Source organism: Papaver somniferum, chromosome 1 (genome assembly GCF_003573695.1).
Source record: "Papaver somniferum cultivar HN1 chromosome 1, ASM357369v1, whole genome shotgun sequence".
NCBI lineage: Eukaryota > Viridiplantae > Streptophyta > Magnoliopsida > Ranunculales > Papaveraceae > Papaver > Papaver somniferum.
The window spans coordinates 125,382,348-125,400,756 of NC_039358.1; the positions used below are offsets into that span (position 1 = coordinate 125,382,348).

The 18,409-nt window shown below is 36.4% G+C and overlaps 1 protein-coding gene across 1 annotated transcript; it reads right to left on the minus strand.

Annotated features, from left to right (window-relative positions):
* Nucleotides 1-3,899: 3,899 nt before the first annotated feature.
* LOC113299637 (O-fucosyltransferase 1-like) lies at nucleotides 3,900-9,701 on the minus strand. The gene is made up of 9 exons (XM_026548703.1): nucleotides 9,435-9,701; nucleotides 8,572-8,740; nucleotides 7,800-7,884; nucleotides 7,572-7,642; nucleotides 6,877-6,965; nucleotides 6,284-6,412; nucleotides 5,899-6,177; nucleotides 5,164-5,293; nucleotides 3,900-4,570 (listed from the first exon to the last, which is right to left on the minus strand). Coding segments are annotated over exons 1-9 (1,551 nt in total). The 5' UTR covers nucleotides 9,437-9,701; the 3' UTR covers nucleotides 3,900-3,973.
* Between the last annotated feature and the right edge of the window lie 8,708 nt (nucleotides 9,702-18,409).

Below are 18,409 nucleotides of genomic sequence, written 5' to 3' on the forward strand. Positions count from 1 at the left end.
ATAACAAGTGACAAAACACCAAGGTGACCATACTTATAAGACAAAAACTCCGATCATAAGTTGGGATCCATTAAAACTACATATTTAACAAAATTGATACAGAAACCTCAAATTTTTGAAACCTTAAATTTTTAAATTTTTTCAAATTAGGTCATTTCAACTTTATGTTAATACCACAACTACCCTCCCCATACAAAATGCTTATTTCTCCTTTCTTCTTCTTCTTTTCTTTATATTTTCTTATTTCTTTCGTGGTCTCCACCACGACCATCACCACCAGCAACAATAGCTCTATCCGCCATCACCAAACCAAAGAGAAGAGGCGGATCCAACATCAACAACACCTCCGTTTCCTCCACTAACAAAGACCAATACCTCCCTTTTTCTTTTATTTTTTATATTTGAATATGTCACCAAAAGCACCTCTGCTGCCGCCAAACCAGCGAAAAGAGATAGATCTGCCACCAGTAGCTCCTTTGCCTCCTCCACCAACCTCATCAGCACCTCCTTCTCTTTTTCTCTACAACAACACCTTTTCCTCCACCGCCTCCTTCCCTCCCACCACTACATGTCAAAATCCACCACCAAAAGCACCTCCGCCTTCTCTTTCTATCATCTACAGCCACTACCGACACCTCTAGATCGGACACCAAATTCACATATGAATCCTCCTTTTATCCTATACAACTACTACCGAAACCTTCTTCTAATGTATCATTATTAGAAAATGATAATTCATCGTCATCGGCGAAATTATCATCATAAAATGATGATTCATCATCATTCTCGAAATCAATGTCTGTGTTGGTGAAATGACAGAAAAATGATGAAACCAAATTTGGTTTCAACAAATTTTACAAAATTAAACAACGTTTTGAAATCAATATTTTTGTTGGTGAAAACAGTAAGTTTATATTGAAACCAAATTTGGTTTCATCTTATTTTCGCTAGTTTTTTTATCGTGAAACCAAAGTCTTAATGGTGAAACAGTAAGTTTATGCTGAAACCAAATTTGGTTTCGTCTGATTTTTGCTTATTTTTTATTGTGAAACCAAAATTTTTAATGGTGAAATTGTAAGTTTATGTTGAAACCAAATTTGGCTTTAACTTATTTTTCCTAGTTTATTCAGTCTGACTTAATAGTTGGCGTGCTTGGTTTCATTGTTGAAGTTGTGTTAGATTTTTGCCTAGTTTTTATCCTTGAAACAAATGTTGCTGGTGATAAGGTAAGTTTTGAGTGGTGGTGTTGCTGGTAGGTGGTCGTTGATATGGTGAGTTGTGTTTGAATACCGCTGAGAGTTTTCAATGGTTGGATCCGGAAAGAAAGAGAGAGAAGCATGTAGCCAACATGGTTAATGAAATCAAGTGAAGCCTATAGAACAAATGTGTCTACATCACGTGGAATGTACAAACTTATTCAAGTGACGATGAACTTTATGTCCGAAAATAAAAAATAAGATGTATGGCCGTGAATAGAAAGTCACCAAGTCATCATTTTTTACTACAATTTTTGGTTTCATGCTATATATTTGAATCCTTTCGATTGATATGTAACATCTATAATATGCTGGAATCTTTTTTATTGATATGTAAAATGATATGTTAGAATTCTTCAACTATTTCTGGAAGGAAACATATAATGTAGCAAAATGCTATTAATTATTTTTACAAACTGAAATTATAAACTGTAATTCGCCACCATTACAATTAGCCGATAACATTTACAAGTAATTTAAACTGTAATTAAAACTAAAACTGAATTCTTTTTGGGCACGACATGCGATTCCTTTGTCGAGGAGCACTTATACGATTTTTGACATCTTTTCTCTGACTAGTTGGAACAAAATAACATTTTCAATACAAAGCGACACCATCAACGGTTGATTTCATCGACAAATATAATATAGAGTAAACAAATGAAACCTAATTTGGTTTCACCAAAAAAACTATAAGTAGATCACCAACAAAATTGGTTCCAAACATTAGTAAACCATAAGTAAAAATGATGAAACCAAAATTAATTTCATAAAAAAAAAAAACAATAAGTAAACTACCAACAAAATTGGTTCCAACCATAAATAAAAATGATGAAATCAAAATTTTCTTCCCACAAAAAAACATTAAGTAAAATTACCAACAAAAATTGGTTCCTAGCATATGTAAACCATAGGTCGAAATGGTGAAACCAAATCTGGTTACATCAAAGAAACATTAAGTAAAAGCACCAATAAAAATTGGTTCCTAGGATATGTATACCATAAATCGGAATGGTGAAAGCAAATCTGGTTAGATCAAAGACACCAATAAGTAAAAACACCAACAGAAATTGGTTCCTAGCATCTGGAAACCATAATTTAAAATGGTGAAAGCAAATCTGGTTACATCAAAGAAACATAAAGTAAAAACACTAACAGAATTTGGTTCCTACTATATGTAAACCTAAGGGTGTAAATTTTGCCCGGCAGCCCGAGGCCCAGTACCGTCCGCCCTGTCCCATGACAGCCCATGGGTGACCGTGGCCCTTTACGGGCTGGCCCGACCTAGCCCATTTAAATAAGAGGGCGGACACAGGCCACAATTCAAATTTTCTTGCCCGGCCCAATACCCTCCCTATTATCCCGTCAATGCTACCTGCCATGTTAGCCCGCCAGTGTTATCCATTTATCTAGCCTAAGTGACTGTTCTCATTTGTTTTATCCTAGAATATACTTGGTACATATACTTAATACAGTCAACCCTCATAGTTTTCATGTGTATTTCTTAACTTTTATTCCATTGGAGTCTAATTTTGTTAACCATATAGAGAAAATATTGAGCAAAATCTAAGGCAGTTTCCTTTTCTGATGATTCAATTCAGGAAAAATTATAGGAAGTCTGGTTTATCTTATTCCCATCTCAATTCTCGCATTTCATTATTAATTTTAAGTAAAACTTGTGTATTATTACTACTTTCTTTTTATTTTTAACAATATATATGTATAATATATATATATTTGTTTGTAATGTTCAAGGCCCTCCCGGCCCTACCCGCCCGAGCCCAAATTACAAAACAGGCTTGGGTAGGCCATGGGTACTAACTGTAGATAAATAATCCTGTCCGCCCGGCCCTTTTAATTTCATGGATAAGCGATGTTCTGGCCCGCCCTATACCGTCCCATTTAATAAATAGGTCGGGCAGCCCGGCCCGGCCCAATTTACACCCCTATGTAAACCATAAGTCGAAATGGTGAAACCAAATATGGTACATCAAGTAAAAAGACCAACAAAATTTTAAAATTGGGGATCGTGCCTAATCAAGTGAAGACAAAACCAATATCCAAACAAATGAAACCTAATTATGCAAAATCAATGATGAAACCAAAATTGTGAAACCAAAAATCACTGACGCATGTTGATTTCAACCTTAATAATCACTGAAGAACAATGAAACAAAATTGTGTGTTTCCATTTACGCCTTTTCTTGATCTTTTCATCTTTCTTTTTCACTTGTTTCTTCACCGTTTTAATTTAGGTTAATAATTTGTTTCTATTTAGGTTAGATTTCTGGTTATTGAGTTCATAAAATTATTTTGTGAAGTAATAAGAAGAGAGAATCGAAATTGGCATCAGATCTGAGTTTTTGGTTTTTGAGGGAAGAGGAGAAGGTTTTAGGTGAAATGGTCGTTACAGTATGAAAGTTACGTTGTAAAGTGATAAATAATGTGCGATTATTTTTGTGGGCTCAGATTTTTGAAAGGGTAGTTTAAAGAGTTTAGGTTATTTGGGGTATTTGTGATAGTTTTGTTTTGATGATTTTTTTTTGTGAACGGATAATGACACCTCTGGGGTTATAACCCACAGCCTACAATACCTAATCTAGTCATTGTGTTAAATTTTAAAAAGTACAAAGGGCTGCAGAATCAACCATAAAATCAACCGCCAACCTATTATACCATACCAGCCACAACAAATTTCACATCATATATCTGCATCCTCAACCATCTGTCATATTTGACGACCTCATACCTTCTTCACTCTGAAGCCTGCTGTTTAGATTCTCAACTACATTTTCTGGTGGGCCTTTATCGGCTGTATTTTTCGGGTTCATTTGGCAGAAACACTCGGGCCACGAATTTATATAGAATAATTCTGGAGGGATCCTTTTGTGGGGTCCCCCAAATGGTATGTTGTACATCACCTGTCTAACCGATTCTTCGAAATCAGCTGTCTGACCTTTCTCCCTCTTGATAAAAATAGGGGCAAGAGCCTTTCTGTCAGGCTGGATGATAGTCCGAAATCCGTAATACAATCGATGCCCCATGACGTTGTTGGCGAAGTTGCTTGGACCGTCATAAGTTGGCAAGAAAATGTCTGATAGAAGACAAACCATGTAATCCACTGCGGAACCTAACATCCCACGAGTACCCTCTGCTAGTTCATCTGCTGAGAGTCCCATGGTATTGTGGTTTGCAAGGTGAGGAAATAGCGCTCTAAATGGCTTCATGAATCTATCCCCGCCAAAAAGCTCGCCAGCAGCAAGGTAAATGCGGGTAGAGTTATTAAATCCCATTGCACGTAAGATGAGACCTACCTGCAGAAAAAAGCGCCTTTAAAATGCAGTTATCAAAACAAGCAAACAAACACTGAAGTTTCAGGCAATCTCAATAAGAGAGGTAGACAACATTGAAAACACATTATATGATGATGACAATATCAAACAAGTGTGTGATAATTTAAACTAGGTTTTCTCTGGTGGCGTATGGTAAAAGTTTACCAAGTTTTGTCACACAATAGTTAATTGGCAACAAACTACATCCCAAAATAATACTGTTACTGCATATATCCAAAAAAACAAGTCTTCACAGACCTTGTGGCAACCTATGGGAGAGCCTCCCATCGAACTTGAGGCGAGCGGATATATCAGTGGACTGGGAAATATTGGTTGATAAATAGATGTGTAATCTAATTTAACTTGAAAATAACTACTGGAGGCTCAAGACTGCATGCCGTGATTAAGGTGGCAAAAAGAAGAAAAAAAATTGTATTAGCACTCGATAGGAGAGGAAAATTCAGGCTTGCATGTTATCTGCATCCACACTTCTAACCTATTGAAGCTGAAGAATGCACAATACTAAAATTTCAAGTTGATAGAATCTCATGGTAAGGATGACAACAAAGACTTGCCTCTTCTGGAGTTAACGGACATTTCCCAATAGCCCTTCTTTCATCGTAAACGAGTTCTTTCGGTGCAAAATTTTCTTCTCTGTATTTCTTTAATATTTTCTGTTCTGCAGGTGTAAAGATATCAAAGCACCTGCAATTTTGCACAAATATGAGATGGTTAGAAAGACGAATTTTTGTTGGCATCAATCAAATCTATTTATCAAAAAAAAAAATAATAATAATAAATTTCAAAAAAAAAAAAAAAAAAATCTCCAACAGAACCCAAATGCTGGTAATGAGCTCATATTTTAAGGATGTTGAACAGAAATGCACACTGACTCCATATCTCGATTGACATAGTGGTATAATGGTATGATCAATTGCACAAGATTGGACTAATTTTGCAAAACCAGGTGATAAGCGCAATACAAGCTAAGCACATCGCCTCATTGATACAAAGAGGAAGAACCTATTTGTCAAGGAAGAAAGCGCTATTCTATATTATCAAGAAAATCATATCTATGGAGTGTAAAGGAGAAGTCTAGTGTGATGATTACTTCTTTCCACTGTCCCGAAAATATAGAGGTCCTGGAGAAAAATGGATGAAAGAGTATTATACAATTGATCCACAATTATTATATACATGTGTTCTAACGTATATGTTTATGACCCACAATTATTATACAGAGTGTTCTAACGTACAGAGCCAAACTCCATGAAGATGAATACTAACATTATAATAAGACGAAAACTTACCCAGCAAATGAAAGCATATCCATCTCAAACCGAAGATGTATTGACATGAAGTGGCCCTGCGAGCGGAGTTTGCTGACTATCGCCTGGCTGAGCTTCATAATGTGAGGCTTAAGCCGAAGGGCGTGATAATTAACTCTGCATCTCAGCCTCTGATACTCAGCATTGCTAATCTCTTCTTCCAAATGATGTGAAAAGGGGGTGAGGTAAATGGCACCGTGTTCCTTCATCGCTTTTAAAGCAACTGTTTTATACCAACTAACAGGAGCATCTCTAGGGGGCGAATCTGAAAGGGACAATTCAGAAACAGGCAAGAATTTGAGAACCTAAAGGACAGGGCTAAATACAACTTTTAAGCAGTCATAGTCACACTGAATGTTATCTATTTCTCACCTGATGTGCTTTCAACTTCTTGGATTTTCCATGCTTGCTAATTTCAGGAAGGGTTTCCACAATACGCACGTCATACCTTAGTGATTTGATGAAATGCTCAACATCGTAGATTCCATGGAAACCACTGGATGCAAATAAAGTGTCATTAGAATTGTATTCAATATTAACACTGAAATGGTTGAAAAGAAAGAGAATACTCTTTTTCGGTCCTGAAACACATTGTCTTTAGACACATGAATTGTCATCATAACAATTGCCATATAGCCTAACCTCGTACATGAAAAGGAATGGCCCGCACTTTACACTGTTTTGAACAATATATATGAAAAGAAAAGAAAAACGGTGCTTTCCTTTGGGATGTACTACACAGGCTATTTTATTAGTTACCGTTTGAACAAACTCAAGACCAGTTTTACCTATAAACACACTCATAGAACACTCCAACAATAACTCTTAGAATTAAAAAGAAAGGCACCAATAGGCTATCACGCATGGATCAAACATACTAATATTGTCCATCAGATTAGATAACAAATAGATCGAACTACATTAATCTGACAAATGTAGTACAGGTTAGGAATCTGGTACCTATTATCATTCCAGTAAGCATTTGCATCTAACTTTGGCAATACAAGTGTTGCATCCATGATCCGTGCAGCAAGAACTGCATTACATATCTAGAATGTCAAAATGAAAAAAAAAAAAATTAATCATCTGATACAGACATAAATGCACGAAGAAAACGGTTTTTCAATTATAACTGAATAAATAACCGATCACCTCATTATAAAATTTACCAATATAATAGAACACTCACTTACGCATTTACAGCATATAAATTGCAGCATATTATCTAGTTTGCACATGCATATTATGCGATTCATGTCTGACTGTTAACGTGTCATCTTACATTTTTTGCCAATGTGTTTGCTTACAAATTTGTCCTATAACTATACAAAAGCAGAGACACATTTGAAATAGCAATGGTTGACCAGCCAATGGCTTAAGAAAGAGAGCCATGGGCTTACCATGGTTGGACATGTTATGCTCTGTCCATGTAAGTCGCAACTCATGAGTCATGACCTGCCGAGGTGAGCCACATTCAAGTAAATGGTTGGGTACATATACCTTGACCATCTAATGGCAGGTCATTGTCTAGTATAGGTATGAGCAAAAAAAAAACTATTGATTCAGAAGATTATATCTCCAAGACGTTAAATATCCACATTAAAGTGATTAAGGAATTCTAAAAGCTGTAAGGCGTAAACAAGGCAAACACAAACCGCAGTTCTTTGTTGATTCAAACCACCATTGCAACGCACACGCAAATAACCATTAGTCTCAACTGGAGGGGCTGCCACAAGAAAACAAACAGATTGATTTAGAGATTGGGGCTCTATAAACATGTTATATTCCTGTTAATAACTCAAGAAAACACATATTAACAGTTTTCCTACGATACGATGAACAGAAAATTCTACAAAAGGGTTAAAAGGAACTACGTAACATACGAGGCCAGTCAGATCGTGGAGCAGATGATGGTCTCCAACCACCAGATGCAGCAGTTTCCCATAGTTCATCCACGCTAATTGGTTTCTGATTATGGTCACATTTGTCAAGCTCAAAACTCGTTTAGAACAACAAACAGAAAAACAGATGAAAAGTAATTAGCTAGATCACAGTATGGTTCATGAACTTTTTATTTCAATAAGCAGACAGGTTTAGTGGTTAACAAGGTGAACACCTAGGTCATTCTATTCATCTTCATTGTTATATCAATTTAGTGGCCCATAATCTTCACTGAATTTCTGTTCTTAATGAACACCACACCACAGGATAAAAGGGTATTTAGTCAAATTAGATATAACGATACATTGCATTTTCTCCAAACAGGATAGGTTTATGCAAAAACGGAATGTGGCATGTCCATTTACTGTTTAGTATAACTTCTATACTACTAAGTAGTCATAACATTTTCCAGTGAGCTCCTCTAATCTAGTGTTAGAGTCATTAGAAAAAGAAAACGAAAATAGGTTTCCATTCATATCATCATCATCATCCACTCTATTTCAAATCATTAAAATTGTGTCCAACACACAATACAACAACAATTTGACTCATAATGATAATTTCTTCCTAAATCTGATCACATATAGGAATCTTAATTCGGAGTATAAAATATCGAAAAATATTTTCTGATAAATATCTAGGGCTTAACTTGATTCCTGTCTATGAATGCAAACTGAAACAGAAATGAGTAAAAGAGTGAGATAGAGAACTTACACCGGAGCGAATTCCAGAGCGATTACTGGTACTCTTGAAAGTAGTGAAAAGAGAGATGCAACAGATCAAAAGAACAATGAGTGCAACAGATAATCGTTCCAATAATCCACGAAGTCCCCTGAGTTGTTTAAGCTGTCGATTTCCTCTCCTCCCAAATACATCTCCAGCCCTGAAAAACAAAAGCAAATACTTTATGAAACGAATCGTATATTGAATATATGTTTAAATATACACATAAGAACAAATTACATATAAATAAATATAAATATACACATAAGAACAAATAATATCCATAAATATAAGCTTCATTCATCAATTTAAGTGTCACAGACTCAAAGTGATATAGAATCTATGTTTCACTATACAAAATATGGTTAAGTCTAACTATCCCCCAAAATCCCCAAAAGTATGCTTCTTGTGCCGAACTAACCTTACAGTGTTAATACATTCTTATTACCAGCGTTTACTACCTTACAGTGTTCCCAAGTTGGATCAACTGGTTGCTTCGAACCACCAAAAGAAATCTTTGATTGTTTCTGCTTGGTACTTAAAAGGAAAGAATTCAATGAACACAACTAGACATGCATAAATTCAATGAACTACACGGGAATTAAACTAGTAAATTAATGAAAAAAATTGAAAAACATATTATTAGAAATCAATTCCCATAATAACCACTTCTGTTAACAACCCAATTTTGAAAAAAAAAACAAAACAAAACAAAATAATCAATTAAGATTATACAATTTCAAACAAAGATCACTATATACATGATTATGATTTCAATCACCGTGTACAGTGACTAACTAAACCAAGCACTACAAATACATTAGCACTTTGTAATGATTTCACAGTGTACTTACATGATTTCAATGATTTAATCTTTTGATTTCAATATAAACCATTCAAATAACTGATGGGTTTGGGGGATTCTTTGGTTTCGATATTAGAATGGTAATGAATCTAATGATGAAAGAAGAAGTTGGATTATTTTAGGGGATTTCTTTGATCCAGAGAGTGGATTTTTTTGGAACCCTAGAAAGGAAGACGAAAGGTCAAAGTATCTCATCCACATTTACTAAACTTGTTGCAACCATTTTTTTCTGTAAAACTGACCTACATTATGTGGTGTTTGCTAATCGTATAGGTCGTCCTCTACCTCAGTTGCATAAGGCTAAGTACTAGGCCAGATTGAGACGCTAGATTGGCACCTAGATTAGCAATCCACGTCAGTTAGGGCAACCTCTTAAGTTCTATGGGAGTGCTAATCTAGTAGCTAGATTAGCATTCCACGTCATCTGAGACCACTATCCAGCGTTGTTTGGTTCAACGTTTTAAATTTCAGCCGTCAGATCAAATTTTGTGATTTTTGTGATTCGTGTGATTTTTGTGAGCGTTGAACCATTCAGCGTTATGGTCACTTTTAGACCACACTTTTTTTTAATTTGCAACACTTAACTGCCAATCTAGCACATAGGACTTAGCCTAAGTTACAAATAGGTAAGTGATGTTCAGAGGACATATTAGCGAACCAAAACACCCTTCTAAAGCCCATCAACTATTAACTGTTGCACTTTTAAAGAACGATTTTTTTGGGACTATTCGAAAAAGGTGGGGGACTACTAAGTGATAGGAACATCCATCCTACATTTTAAGGGGTGTCCTAAAGATTAGGAGAAGACTAATCGGCTCTTACCCTAATTAAGATTATAACTAATCCTAATAACCCACTCATCTAACCTACTAATCTAACCCACTAATTAAAACCTAAATAACCCTATTGATTAATTTCAGTTTCAAAAACTAAACCCTTCCTCTTCTTTCATCTTCATCTTCTTCTTCATCTTCTTCTTCTTCTTCTTCTTTTCCTCTTCTTCGTTAACATCGATGTTAATTGTCGATTCGAAAAAATTTCATCGTCGATTAATCAATCATTTATAAACAATGCATTCCAAGCAGACTCCAAGAATTCCAGGATTGAGTCCGGGACTTGCACATATAGCGAATCTCCCAAATCAATTACAAATTGATAAACAACTCGAAGCAAAGTTGAGAGACAAAATCAAGCATCCAACAGGAAAAAAGAAGTCTGATTCGAGTCAAATGCAAATTCGCGGGTAATTTCCTTCATACCCATTCCTTTTAATTCGTTTTTTATTGAAGAAATCGATTAGAAATCATCAAAACCCATTGAAAATGGTAGTTACAGTAGACATTTCGGCTAGGAGAATTTTAGTAAACCCTAGATTTTGTTAACCGAACTTCTAGAAATGAGAACAGTTCGGTTAAGCAGCCTAATATCTGGTAACGAACTGCATAGTTCGGTGATCTCGCAAAAGAAACCTTCATAACCGAACTCATTGTTTCAATGGAAAAACTGAGTTCGATTTTGTCGATAAATGGATTTGGGTAACCGAACTTTGGTAATATGTAGTTCGGTTACCTCGCAAGTTTTTACTGGTAACCGAACTTTAGTCTGGTAATAGCTAAATTTTTGATTCGGTTATCTCGCAAATTATACCATTTAACCGAACTTTTGTCTGTTGACACCAAATGTTGTGTTTACTTCATTCTTTATTTCTATTTTATTTGATAACACTATTCTATTATGTTTAGCTCATACTTTGGTTTTCGTTCATTAGGAACAAAGGAAAAAGATCTAACCCACACCTGGATGGGGATTTGAAAACTCTCACCCCTCGTGGTAGAATACATTTGGATTTCCGAAACCGTGGTTCCAAAAATGCTAAACATGGAGGGGGCTCGTTACCGGAAGTCAACCAAGAGAATGTTCGTAATGTAATCCAAGATGTCAATGAAGAAGTTACGGATACAATTGATCATGTTGTTGAAGAAGAGCAGGTAGATGAAGAGCGAGGCAGTCAAGAGGATGAAGAAGAGGATAAAGAGGAAGAAGAAGATGATGAAAGGAAGAGGCAGAACAACAAGAACAAGGAAAAGAAGGAAAAGAAGAGAAAGAGTCGGAAGAATAAAGAGAGAAAGAGTCCGGAGAAGAAGAAGGACAAGAGGAAGAGGATGACTCCGAAGAAGATGAAGAGGCTGAGGAACAAGAAATTCAAGAAATTGTTACTGTTAAAGAGAAGAAGAAGCCGAAGCCGCCTGGTCCAAGAGATTCACACATTCCTCCGGATAATTTGTGTTTGTCACCTAAGAACCCAACTTATGGTACTCCAAAACACGTAGGAGAAACATTGTCAGGCTACAAACACTCATGGGCTGCGAAGATTTATGCGACAAAGGTATTCTTAACAAACTAAACTAGTTATATATACATATATATATACATATATGTACATATATGTATATATGTATATATATATATATATTTTGGACATGTGTTTCGTTTCATTAGTTCTTTCGTTAAGTATTAATAGTGTGGTGTTCTTTTTGTAGGATCATAATGATGTCCATCTTATTCGTCCTCAAAAGGCAAAACCATAGGATCTTAAGTACGAGTGTGACGAGTTTGTTGTGAAGGTGAAAGAATGTGTGTTATGGAAGCTCATCAGTTACGCACATGAGCAATTTGACGTTGTTAGCGCATATGCATTTCTTGAGAGACATTATCCGGAGACAACCACTATGCGTCTTCCATTTGGAGAGATGGGTATTACTCCCGATTATTGTATGAGAATCACCGGCCTACCAGTGAAAGGTAAATCTCTTCGAGAAGGCTACAACCCCTCGATGCGTTATGAAGCTCTTGATGCATTGGCTCTAAAGTGTCTAGGTTGGGATGCAAGAAAGACCCGATGTGAGTTTAGACGTTCTGTGAAGGAGCCTGAAATTTGCGATGAGTATAAACCCACGAAGAAAATTTAGCCTTGAAGAATATGAACAAGAAGTTCAAGTTGGTAAAGTTGAAGGAAGCATTTGAAAAGACAAAAAAGAAGGTAAAGAAGGGAGAGTTGGTGATGGACGGGAAGACGCTTAAGCGCCATGTCACTGCTTATTGGTTATATCAGCTAGGAGCTGTTATTTTTTCCGACACTTCTGGAAATAGGGTGGATGCACGTTATCTACAGATTTTGGAGGACCTTAATGAGGTCAACGAATAATCTTGCGCCACTGGGGTGGTTGCATTTCTTCAAACAAAACTGAACAAAGGGTCAAGGATTAAGACAACTCAAATTGGAGGCTACTTAACTCTTTTTCAGGTGACCTTATACATTATTAATTAGCAAATTATTCTATAAGATTTTGAGCTTCCAATTCAATTTTCATCTATGTGGTTAATATTTTCGTTTTTCGCATAGGTGTGGATCTACGACCACTTCCCTTCTTTGGGATTGGATAGGGAGAAGACACCTTATCCGTATGGCGATCCTACAGCAGGAAATTGGGTGTTCTTGGAGAACCAGAAGAAGTCTAAAGAAGATAAGTTGACTTCATTGAGGAAGAAATTGGATAATATGACGGTGAATGATGTTGTATTTCACCCATACGTCGTACCCAATGATATAGATGTAGATGAAGTTGAGGTGCGGGATTTCTCTTTGGCCTCGGGCTACTATGGACCAATTTGGTATACTAATGGCTACTTAATGTATAATCCACGGAGAATACTACGACAACTTTCTTGTATCCAAATGGTGCCAGACGTGGAGAATGAAAATTTAAATTTGATGGTTCAAGGAACAAAGAACATCGAAAACTATTTTATCCCAAAATACGAGCCAACTCCTACGGTAGAACATTAGAATGAACTTGAGCAGCACTACTTACCTTTAGGTGATTGTGTACCTTTAGACGAAGATGTAAATGCATGTGACGAAGATTATATGGAGTGGTATGAAGGTATTAGTCATCCACTTGTGATAAATAGAAAACAACAAGCTCGTGCTGATAAGGCGAAGGCGAAGGCAGAGGAGAGGGAAGCTAAGAGAGCTCAGAAGGAGATGCCTATTTGTGGAGAAGAAGTAAAAAAGTTATGGGATAATGTGGTAAGAAAATGTCTTCTCTTATACTTCTGGGTTGTTTGAAAGTATTGAAAATATATTTACATGTGCTTAAAATTGGAATCAGGTGAAGAAGGGTACAAAATTGTTAAAGAAATGGATGACTAAAATCCGTAGTGGAGAGTCGATGTCGACTAAGGAAAAAACCGTCTACTACGGCCAGTGGGAGGATCTTATAACTAAAAGAATGATGGAGCCAAGTCGGTCTAAGCGATTGAAGAAGGGTCGACAACAAGGAGAAGGTTCAAATCGCGTCATTCGTACCACAGTGGAGGAAACCGGTGGAGGAGATGAAACCCCAAGTGATGAGGAAGTTCAACCTAAAACTCGTGGTAAACAAGGAAGTAAAAGGGTTCTTCGTAGTGGTCGTTAGTGATTTCATATGGTTCTACTTTCAAAAAACATCTTAGTTATGGATTTCGTATGTTTGTGTGTTTTAAACAATTAGTTAAGGATTTCGTAGTTTGGTATGTATAACACGTTTATATTTGTTTTAATTGGGCTTGTGTTTCAATTTTATGTTTGTTCTATAAGTAGAGTCCAACAACTCATCAATCTGTTGGCTACAGGATGTATTTCGGCAACCTGAAATTTTTGGTCAGATAACCGAACTTCAAGTTCGGTAACCTGTGACAAATGCCAGATCACCGAACTATGGTTTGGGGTACCTCGCAATATTTACATGGGTTGTTGAACTTATCTGTAGGCTGAAGAACAAAGCCCACATCCATTTTAGGCTAAAGAGATTAGTTCGGTTAACAACCTATATTTTATGAGGTTGCCGAACTATTCTCTGGAGACTCAAAATTTTGTTTTTCCACAAGTTGGAAAAATCATTCTCTTGATTCTGAAATCACAGAACTGCCCTCTTAGGTTTGTTTTAGAGTGGTTTGTGTATCATATATATGTTCAGTTTGTGTTTTAGCCTTCAAAGCAAAGTTCGATTACCTCTTACTTTTTCCTCGTAACCGAACTTTATAGTTCGGTTGGCTACCTATAATTTGTGAGGTTGCCGAACTATTCTCTGGAGACTCAAATATTTTTTTTCCCACAAGTTGGAAAAATCATTCTCTTGATTTAGAAATCACAGAAATGCACTCTTAGGTTTGTTCTAGAGTGGTTTGTGTATCATATATATGTTCAGTTTGTGTTTTACCCTTCAAAGCAAAGTTCAGTTACCTCTTAATTTTTCCTCGTAACCGAACTACACTATCTATAGTTTGTGAAGTTGCCGAACTATTCTTTGGAGACTCAAAATTTTGTTTTTCCACAAGTTGGAAAAATCATTCTCTTGATGCAGAAATCACAGAACTGCACTATTAGGTTTGTTTTAGAGTGGTTTTTGTATCATATATATGTTCACTTTGTGTTTGAGCCTTCAAACCAAAGTTCGGTTACCTCCTTATTTATCCTCGTAACTGAACTTTGTAGTTCGGTGTGTTCGCAGAGTTTTTTGTGGTAACCGAACTTTTAATTTTGAATTTAAATATAGTCGTTATCTGACACAAATATCAACGATATATATATGTATCTCATAGTTAACATTTTGTTTCAAAATCTCATAAAAATGGCAGCTACTAGTACTAAATTTACTCTAGATGAAGATCTTTCACTTTGCAAAAACTACATACTATATTATCCAAAGAGGGGTGAAGAACGAAGAATGAATGGTATTATAAGTTAAAGTTATTGGGGGGAAATTCATGAGAAATTCTGCTTCGACACAACAAACCCTCATAACCGTTTGTTCATTAGGTTTGGAAAGATTAGAGATAGAGTTGTGGAATTTTTGGCTTTATTTCGGATTGTAAGGCGGTATCGACTTAGGGGTGAAACATTCTAGGAAATCATTTTAACATCAAAAAATGAATGGCGAAGATGGAAAAGAAAGAATTTCAAATATGAAGATCATTTCCGCATCCATATAGACTTCTTCATAGCGCGTTTCGGATATTAAATGTTATGTAATTTTATTTCGGCAATGTCCTGTAATTTTAGTTCCTAACCGAACTTCTATTTGTGAGCTCGAATTGAGAAGTTGAAATCTATCCAAAAATTTCATTTTATCAAATCCAAAAGAAACATACATTTAATATAAAGTAAAATTGAAAGAAATGACAAAGCTTACTAAATTAAAATTTCCTTAGAAACACTTATTCATATAATTTAAATGGAAAGGTGCTTTCTTCCAAGATGCAATAGGGATCGGAACGCAAAAACCCTTTGCCATACTTGGTTTCATAACCGCGGAGAGCCGCACACCACTGCAACAGATGAATCAATTATAAGTTAGCATCATTAAAAAAAATTTAACCAAAACAACTATTGCTCCTATGGATACTTGGTTTCATATACGTACTCTTTCGGTACCCACTGCACGGGGGTAACGATCAACTATGGCTTTAATCTCATCCATCACAGCCTCACGTTCCTTAAATACCTCCTCGAATCTAGTCTTCATGATTTGTTGTGTCCTCCTATGAATATTTACGTCCAACGCCTCAAAAATCCTATATATACGATTCCACCAAGCATCGGATGTTTGATCCATGTTAAGGTACATATCTTGGCTATTGTCGTGGTCAAGAAAATTAAAGCACGCTTTATCGTAATCGTGCTTCGTAACCATGTCCATGATCTAACAATAGTGACATCTTCATCATTATTGAAGGGAGAATCCATTTTTGGTGTTTGAAAGAGATGGATGAAGAAGAATAAAAAAGATGAGAGAATAAGTTGAAAGGGATAGGTGAGTGAGATAGATATTTTGAAAGGGACATGTTTCCTTTTATATAAATAGGCGAGTGAGATGATAAAGACCAACGGTTATTTTTTTTAAAAAGTAGTCGTTCAGTGAGTAATAACGGGGTAGAAATCAAAACTAGTCATTGGGTCAATGTCAAAATGAGTATTTAATGATGTTTGGGTTTTGAACCAAAAACTTCGGCAAGCTAGAAAATTTAAGTTCCTAACCGAACACACTGTTCGGTTACCTGGTGAATTTTTTCAGGTTGCCGAACGGTAGTGCAAAAACAGAAGGGGCCAAAAACTAAAGTTCCGCAACCTGAAATATTTGCGCAGGTTACCGAACACTGTGTTCGGCAGTCTCTGTAATCATACTTTCTAACCGAACTATTATCTATCAACTCAATAAAATACTAAAATTAACCCAATAATTAATACCACAATTCAAAAAACATAGTATTTGATTTATAAGCATACTTAGTTCCATTACACGTGTCATTTAATCATCCTCAAGAACAATTTGAGCTTCATGTACAATTTCATCTGACTTCTTCAAAGCTTTCCACATCTCCATGTTATGCTCATACATAATACACCAACCCAACATTATATCGGGGTTAAATGCAGGCCAATAAGAGTTTTCGGATATTGGAGGCAATGGACAATCGAGTTTTAACCGGAGGCCTATAAAGTGGTTGTTCTTAAATCAATGCCATCACACATCTCCTTCATTTGAGTTGCTCGACACATACAGTTGTTTTCGGGGTGAATGTGAAACTAGCATATTTTGAGAAATAATGAACCACACAATTGAATGACTCGGCGATTAAGTGTCCACATATCGGCATGCTCATCCAATAATCCGTTGTCATCGGATTGCCCCCATGAAGACGAAGTTGATACCTAAAAAATTGCTCATTGAGACTACCCTCCCCATCGCACAACATTGTCTTGTAAAATTCCGGATTCTCCTTTAGTTTGGACAACAACCTTTGCCTTATATGAGTGATTGCACACCCAGTATTTCACTTGGCACCTTCGATGAAAGGCCCTAGTTGTTGATTGACAACATGAAAACCACAATTACCATCCGGAGGAATGTCGTCGGTGGATATAACGTATTCTCTAATGTATAGAGGTAGTTCATTCAAATAGTCTTTATTTGGAGCCTTAAGCTTCGCGTCGCCGGAAGATGGTTGGATGGGTAAAATTGGAGCCTTAAGCTTCACGTCGCCGGAAGATGGTTGGCTTAGTTGTGATGGACACATCAGACCCTTTTTCTTCAAATCTCGCTCACTTGTTTCGCCTTTCTCCTCAATACTCCTACCCCGTTTCTTGGCTTGCTCCAAGTAACTTGCCGTGGTATACTCATGGCCGAAGGATCTCTAATATTTGCGTTTTGCTCACTTTCTTCTTACCTAACACCTTTGCAAATTCTCTTAGTTGTTTTTTAGTTTCTTTTTTGCTTGGCCTACCTTTGCGTTTTCCTTTTGCCAATTCATAAACATTCTTCGAAGTTTGTGGATATATGATTGTCCTCATGTCATCCCAACAGATTTGTTTTTGGAGCTTGTTCATGCCCCGATATATCTCTAGTACGGTTCTACCCATTTCATTATCACCAAACTCTTCTCCGGCTTCTTCTCCCTTTGGAGGAGGGATGAAACTTAGATGCTTCCAAAATGGATCAATGTCGCTTAAAGGGATTTCGCCATGCTCGTAGTTTATTATCATATGGCGACAAGGGAGTCCCATAGACTTATTCATGTTACAAACACACACCTCATCCCCATTGGTTTCCCACTTATCAATCAACTCGACTTCTATAATCAACAACTTCATACATTGCCGAGATACGTTGTGATGGATTCCGTTGAACAATGCGTGGTCGGCATATTTTCCGGTCATTTTGAATATACGGCTTTTTTGGAACTTCTCTTTAATTCTATCAAAGTCGCGCTTGAAGTAGTTTTCCATAGCATTTCACACGGTTACGGAATTATCAACACATCCAAAGAGATTTTCTTCAACCGGTGGTGAGCCGACTCTACTAAACTTGTCGCTTGATTCCCCAAGTGTTTATATTCGTTGGTATAGGCATACAAAAACCTCTC